This window comes from Paralichthys olivaceus, chromosome 4 (assembly GCF_024713975.1).
Source record: "Paralichthys olivaceus isolate ysfri-2021 chromosome 4, ASM2471397v2, whole genome shotgun sequence".
NCBI classification, from domain to species: domain Eukaryota; kingdom Metazoa; phylum Chordata; class Actinopteri; order Pleuronectiformes; family Paralichthyidae; genus Paralichthys; species Paralichthys olivaceus.
The window spans coordinates 27,400,033-27,407,984 of record NC_091096.1 but is presented as its reverse complement, the minus strand read 5'-3'; the positions used below and the strand labels follow the sequence as shown (position 1 = coordinate 27,407,984).

General features: G+C 40.0%; 1 protein-coding gene across 6 annotated transcripts in view; it reads right to left on the bottom strand.

The window, feature by feature from the left end:
- Positions 1-1,559: 1,559 nt before the first annotated feature.
- Positions 1,560-7,952, bottom strand: part of LOC109640161 (3-hydroxy-3-methylglutaryl-coenzyme A reductase) — a 46,080-nt gene continuing 39,687 nt past the window's right edge. For all 6 annotated transcript variants that reach the window (XM_020104011.2, XM_020104012.2, XM_069522865.1 and 3 more), the window contains exons 16-20: positions 6,955-7,125; positions 6,448-6,588; positions 6,188-6,346; positions 5,292-5,446; positions 1,560-2,292 (exon numbers count right to left, since the gene is read on the bottom strand). In XM_020104011.2, the coding sequence (XP_019959570.1) occupies positions 2,238-2,292; positions 5,292-5,446; positions 6,188-6,346; positions 6,448-6,588; positions 6,955-7,125 (681 nt within the window). In that variant the 3' untranslated portion in view covers positions 1,560-2,237. The remainder of the gene's footprint in view (positions 2,293-5,291; positions 5,447-6,187; positions 6,347-6,447; positions 6,589-6,954; positions 7,126-7,952) is intronic.

The following is a 7,952-nucleotide window of genomic DNA, read 5'->3' as shown; positions in this document are numbered from 1 at the left end:
TTCTGCCCACAACTTCAATCAAAATCAAAACTTTGGCACATTGACCATTATCATAATTAACACATTGAAGAGTCTTCAACTCATCTGCATTTTGCATGTAGTGGTCACCACCATGGAGAGGTTGCTAGAACATACGATGCATTGCGATGTGGCTTCTTATCCTCGCAGGATTATCATTTCAACTTTCAAAAATTGCACCCCAAATGTTGTCCTTTCTCACTGATATCATTGTTTGAGTATATGCTTTATGGAGGTCAATTAAGTTATTCTTTAGTTATTTAAGTTATATTAAATCACCAACTTGTAGTCACATTACTTCATAACTATTGACTGGTTTCTTTTGACCCATTGTTTGCAGGAGAACTTTAGTCTTCCATCCAGTTGCATTGAGTTTCCTCATAAGGTTCTCAGAGCACAATGTTGCTGTACTGCCAGAGTCAAGAAGTGCATAGGCTTTGGAAGCTTTAATTTCTACAGGTACTATTGAAAGTTCACATGATGTAGTCTTTCACTTTCCTTTTTTATAGGAAGTTTATATGGAAGTTTTGATACAGTGAGTTTTAAAGTAGATGCAATATTCAGTTTATCCAAAGTGGATTTTCAGAAGTCATTGAGGCTTAGTATAGCCTTTGTTAGCTTCCATGTGGCCACTAGTGTATTGTTCAAATAAAGTCTATCCTCATCACTACTAATTTTATTTTCAATAACATGCTTAAATGCACTTAAAGGGTCACCATCAAACACTGGGATCTGTCTGGATGGAAGTGAGGATTGTTTTTGTTGCAATACCAGTAGATCTTCAGTATCAATTTGTCTGTGGATCACAGTTAGCAGATCTTTCTTTTAATCACTAGAATCTGAGTCTGTTTCCTCAGAAGAGTCACTCTCTCTGAAGAGGTGTGTTAGTTACAGCTCCCAATTCTGTGTATTGAGCAGGTGAGAAATTTTAGTTTATCCACAGAGCCATTGTGTTTTTCCATTTGTCTGTCCAAATACTCATTCACACCAGGTCTGATTGATCTTTTGTTTTACTCACAAGCCACTGCACATGGATCCAGGAGTCAGCTCATTACTGCGAACTTGGGGCACTCAACAGTTTCCAATTTCCATTCATAAAAATCCAGTGGAGATTCTACTTGGTGTTGTCTCGTTCATCCATCAACAGGTTTTCCGGCAGATCCGGAGTCTTTGACTATGTGGTGGCCTGTTGATTTTTATTTTGTGCCACCCTAACGGGCTCCACTTCTTGAATCAAACATTAAGTCAAAATCACAACGCTGCAGTCGTCGATTCTGTTGTCTTTCGTTAAATTTATTTTCATGAGGTCAAAGACTGTACTGATGCCCCATTGTACAAAAATTTCCTCCAGCTATGCTGAGAGAAAGTCCCCTCCCTCCTTCCTTCTAAAATAGCTGATCATCATCTGATTAATCACAATGATCAATTGCCAATAAAATAATATGTTAATTTTACATTAATTTAAAAATCAAAATCCTCCAAACTAATTATCAGTCTTGTGAGAATACATTTGATAATAAACAGAAAGAATTGAAGAACACTTGTATTTAGTGTTGGTGTTTATTGTTAACTTAAAGTGAGTGGTCAGCAAGGGAGTGAGGAGGGAGGACATGCATCAGGGTAATACAGCACAGAATGCAACAGAAACCAGAATGTTCGTACGTCCAGTCCTAATTTACATATATGAATCAATTCCTGAAACCAGTAATGGTTATTATTTTTGTGGTCTTGTGGTTGAACCAGAATTTTAATCTGCTTGGGCTGCTTCACCACTGTGTCATTGCTAGCTTCATAAAACAAAATATTGAGGAAATCAAATGATGCAAAATCTGTGGTAACCAGTATTGCCCCTGAGGTTTTCATGACCAGCCACACACATTCAACAATCAAAACCCTTGAACTTCTTGTTTCTGAAGTCTGTGTAGCATTGTTTGTTTTCACAGTAATCAATTTGGTGGCGGGAGAGCATAAATGTTTAATTTAACACTACCCATCTATTTGATAAAAAAACATGACATATTTCTGATGTGATAAAAGAAGCCAAGAACTTATTTTTTCTAGCCAGCTGCATAAGACAACAAGTCTTTTCTAATGTGTGTCACCTTAAAGACACTTGGATCTGTTTCATGAATGATTGGTCCCTTTCAGATTGTCCATATTTTCTTGGATTTTCTTCTCCATCTAGTGACCTGGGCTCACTGAGGGAACATAGGCTGCTTTCAAGAGGCTTTCCTGCTGCACGTTCCGGGAGGCTCTTGTAGATTCATCTTAGATCTGCAGAAAGAACAGTCAGGTAATCAGAGACCCCTTTTAGACCTGGCATTAACAGCTGCAAGTACAGGTCAGCATGCACGCAAAACACATCAAAGAATCATTTGAAATCCAGGCACACAGACCACAATAGGATGCATGTTTCCTGGGCCTGAGCCAGGACAGCCTACTCAGATGACTTCTCTGTCCTGCTACAGTTTCATAATGATCCCAAAATATTACTTACACTTCTCAGTGTTTGCCATAATTTGTGGCTCAGTTCAAATTTAACACTGACAAACACATTTTCTTTTATCCTTTTAAATCATTAAAATCTTCATGCTCCATGCATTAAATCACTCCTCCTGGCTCCCCTTTGGCTTTCCTTCTCACAGTGACATAGATCCTGCATGAGACTGAGGTTAGGACCGCCTGTCTCATTAGCATACGGACACAGAAATACATAAATAAATAAATGTGGAAATATATTGAAGACATTTATTTATTTATTTCCACATTTATTTATGCGTTTATTTATTTATGTATGTATTTATTTTATACATTTATTTATTTATTTCCACATTTATTTATGCGTTTATTTATTTATGTATGTATTTATTTTATACATTTATTTATTTATTTATACTTAAGTCATTTCTGGTCCTTCATAACCAGGGACTAACTACATGAGCTAAAGATTTGCTCTCCATGGTGCAGAGCCACAATTACAAATGGCTAATCCTCACCTCCATCCTGGCGAATAAGCTACATTTACTACACATACCGTTATCACTAAAGGAGGCAGAGGACTAACTAAACATCAAGCCCACTGAGCAGAAGAGAGCAGGGGAGTGAGAGGGAGAAGCCATCGTTAGTTGCAAAAGCTAAGTTGCTAAGATAACACCAGACTTGAGTAGTGTGTAAATTACCCTGAATTAGTGAACAAGTCGCTAAGAGAGGAAGAGATGTGTGTAAAGTGCAGTACAAGTTTGAGTGTGACTCCAAATCAGCTTCAGTGAGTCAGATAGTGGCAGAATTGAGAGAGACGAAGAAGAGAAGAGATCAATACACAAACACCAGCTAACACCGGAAGTGACACAATACACTCACCACAATACGTCAGCACGTATGGCTGTTGCTACCCCAAAACAAGGGGTTGTGTAAAGCAGAGTACTGCACCGGGTTATGTACCCACTGGATAACTCGCAATAAGTTTGTGTAAAAAAATATATTTATGGAAATTCATGGGCACAGGTAAAAGTGAAGTAAATGCTAGCGGGTAGCAGGTGAGAACAAAAATATGCTGTTGCTGTTATTTTTTAAATTGAAATCAGTAATGAAAAGCACAATCGGTTACTGGAAAAGGTTTTATTGTGAAAGCCTTGAAACTAGCTAGTAAAACAAAATGGATGACATAAAGACAAAAATAGTCAGTGGTGAATACCAATTGTGGACAACACATAGTCAAGAACGAAGTCAGACGTTTGAAACAAATTTGGTTTTATCAAAGAGTATGACAACATATTTGTCAGTGGCTTTGCTGCATAAGATGCCAAAAAGTAATAGCTTTTGATAGCCAAAAGCTAGGCACTTTGTCGCTGAGGAAACACCTCGAATGCAGTATGCTAATTGACAATGCATTACCCAAAACAGCAGATAACCTCAGAGCAGATATAATGCAAGCACTGCGTAATGGATGCGGGTGGGCATAAGTTTTGATGAGTTCTTCTCTAAACTGGTGTAGGCCTATGTGACTGACAGATGTGCAAACATAGTGGTGGCCCTCCGTTCTGTTACTAGGGCTTAGTTGCGCAGCACATATTCTGAACACAGTGCTTCACACCATGCTTTGGAAGCCTGCAGAAGATGATGTCTTTGGCGAAGAAGCACTACCCTTATTGACTCTGCTAAGTTGCTTATGACTTAGTTTAAGCAGACCAACCTACAGAATCATCTGAAAAAAAACATTGAAAGCATCCGTAGAGACATGCTGGAACTCGTATGAGGACATCTGTGCTCTTCTGGAGGATCGAGGAGAAGAAAACCGCCTGACCAGCCTAAGCACTTGGGTGACATAGTTACATTTCTATTATGATTTAAGGAAGCTACCAAGGCCTTAGAGGAAACAAAAACCCACACCATTCGAATGACTGCTGTGCGGTTGGTGCCTCAGCATGAGCACAGTGAGTAATATAGTTACTGTTTTATTCTGCCAAAGAGGCAATTTTGGGTTACATGTTCAAATGGCACAGGCAAACATATAGGGACTATTGAAGATATTGTATTTCTGCACAGCAACCGCAGTCTTTGATGCAAGTGACTGTAAACCTGTGTTTGATCACGAATGAGTCACAGATCTCATATTAATTAGTCAAGGCAGGTCCGGATTTTAGGTAATGCGGTTAATGGGTCGGTTCTGGTACTGACCTTTGCGGACACGGGGAGGTTTGAATTTGCAAAACTGGAGCTATGCAAGACTCAGGTGTACAGGTAGTGTTGCCTACTTAGTACTGTCATTGCTAAATTGATATTTAATAGGTTCTCTTCAGGTCAGCCACAATTTTGACCAGGTGTAATTATTTCCAAGTCTGCTTTGGTGGGCCCCCCTTGAGTTTCGATATCTTTTATCGTAAACAAATGAATGCATCATTCATTTGGTCCAAAATTGAGGACCAGTAAAAACCTTAATTCAAACGTTTTTTGACACATTTAACGATTTGATGAAAAACATTCCTGTGACAGGAAATTTAGTCAGTGGGGAAGGAAGTATAATTACTGTAACTCTCTATGCCTTTCTTTGTGTCCTCACATATACAGACACAAACAAAAATATTGATCAAGGACATCTTTTTCCTTTAAGTAATTGAACCAAAGGATGGACCTACTGGTTTGGGTTTACTAAATTGTGGTGGTGATAGAAGTCACCATTTACAGTGTATATGATTTTTATGTTGACCTGTGAAAAGCTCACAGGCATAACGTGACAGGTCATAAATCTGTAAATAAGTGCATTTCACCCTTACCTGTTGTGTGTCATGTGACTCTTGACCAGATGTCCAGCAGCCAGAGCAGCCATCAGTGAGAGCTCTCCAGCCAGCACGGTGGCACATACAACCTTGGCCAGCTGCCGGGCATTCTCTCCTGGACAGTCCTGACTGGCACCCTGCACGCCCAACATCTGTTCACACACACACACAAAAGACACACATAATGCTCATGAATATTGGTGTACCTGTAATAACTGACATCCTCTGCCCTTAACCATCAACAAGAGTAATGGAAAAACAAGAGAATACCCATAGAAAAACATAGAAACCTCAGAGAGAGACACACTTGAGGGATCACTCTCCCAGAACGGACAGAACAGCAATAGATGCTGTGTGTAGCAGGGCACAAAATAACAATGTTGACAAAACTTATGACAAAAGAAAATGTCTGACAGAGATGAAGCAAGAAGTATTCAGAATTGTAATGATAATGTTACTTAATGTTAAGTACTTTACATAGTGAGATCAAGTCTCACAGGTTATTGTAGAGTTATCATATGGCACAGTTTTACAGACATCATCATCATTATCGCCGTACAAGCTTGCCAGTAACACTCAGAAAAATATTGCTTTCCATATCAAGGCCTGAGCAAGCATACAAACACCCGCAGATAGCCAATCAACCACAGAGCCAAAAGGGATTGCAAAATTGAGCAGCAATAACTTTGTGGATGTGCTGAGAGAAGAACTTTCCTGCATCAGTGAGAGGGATGGTCAAATTGATCAGGAAGACCAGGAGGATGGCACTGCAACTAACTCAAGAACAAGCTGCTGAGATTGAAGCTCAGGAGATTCCTCAACCAAGTGCTCTCTCCCCACATGCTCTGAGTTTTACAGACCTCTATCTGTCTGAACATTCTGTGTGTGTGTACCCGGAGGCAGGCTTGCTGTGGTGCCAGGTTGGTGCCCCCTCCTACAGTGCCCAGCTCTATAGAGGGCATGGTGCAGCTAATGTACAGGTCTTCCCGAGTTGGCCCTGTTGCCTCCATCAGGGTGATGCAGTTACTGCTGCTCACCGACTGGGCAGGATCCTGGAGGATGGACACACACACAAACACACACAATATATATTGACACAAGAAAGCATTGAAACACACACATTATGCACATTATTTCTTAACAATTACTTCACCTGTCCACAGGCGATGAAGATAGCAGCCACAAGGTTGGCTGCATGAGCATTAAATCCACCAATGCTCCCTGCCATGGCGGAGCCCACTAGGTTCTTACTGACATTCACCTCCACCAGAGTTTCTGTTGTCGTTTTTAAAACCTGCAGCAGTGCAGGGACAAGTTAATATGAGATGAAAATCACTATTGAATGGGAAACAACTTAAGGTTAGATGAAGTCAAGTACAACTGATACGTTTAAAATGGGTGGGTAGGTGGGTTTAACTCTAAGCTAATTAAGAACAGCTGAATTAAACTTTTTATTGTGTTTGCATACATTTTTAATTTTGAGCAACTGTCAAGATCTATTGTTACATTCATTAGAAATCAGATCACTTCCTGCAACATTCAATGATGTTCAAGGAATAACAGCAGTGGCTTTTCACAATACTTATCAACTCATTCTAAAATGTGCAAGAAATCAGTGCCAACAACAGTTAGCTGCATTCTTAGTTCTGACTCTTCCTACCTCTCTAACCACTTTAGCAGGGATGGTGGCATCACAGACAGCAGACTTGCCTCTGCCTTCAATCCAGTTGATGGCAGCTGGTTTCTTGTCAGTGCAGTAGTTCCCACTGACAGCCACCACCTGCACCTCTGGGAAGTGCTGTTGCAGTCTGGTCAGAGCCTGTTCTGTACCCTGCAGATTATTCAAGTGTGAAAAACCATACGTGAGATACACTGGGATTTTATGTCTTGCATCAGGGTGCAGCAAGTAAGTTTGGCAGCAGGGCGTTTTTTTTCGTAGCCATTAGCTGGTTGGCAAGAACACAATCAATGGCAAATTCAAAAGACAAAATGTTGGGAGATCTAAAGAAAGTTCATAATTGAGCTTGTCTACACAATGCTTGTTACATAGAGTATAGATTTAAAAAAAACTTACTCAACAAATAAAAGAGGCAATAGATAGGCCCATTAATTATCTGAGTAATGTACAATCTGTTTTATCTCTCCTTTCCGCAATACAAATATGTATTAGAATTCTAAGAATGACTTGACTGCTTTCTGATACACTCCAGAGTCTATATTATTCTAACAATTATTAGTCACAGTGTACTTCGTAATTAATCTGAACATTAGGTGCCACTCATCACACAGGCCTTAAACAATGTATCATAAAATACTGTAAAAAAAGAAATTATATTCTGAATACACATTTGTAGATTACTGTTTTTCCATCTGTGTTTCACCGGACTCTTCTTTCCCTCCCTCTTCCACTGCTCTTTCCTGCTCCAAGTGTCTCACTTACTCCTCTGCCTCCTTTAACAAAAGTGGTATATGTAACAAATGTAGTGTATTGGTAGCGATAGAGGCAAGGCCCAGTGACTTAGAAGCTCAGCTCTGCAGCTTAGAACCTTTGTTAGCTGTTTTTAGGCAACCTTCAAAAACCGCTGTGGAGCCACCTAGCTGAGCAGTCAGGAGCCCTAAGGGGGCATAGTGCTACCTCAAAGCCCCCCCACTTCACAT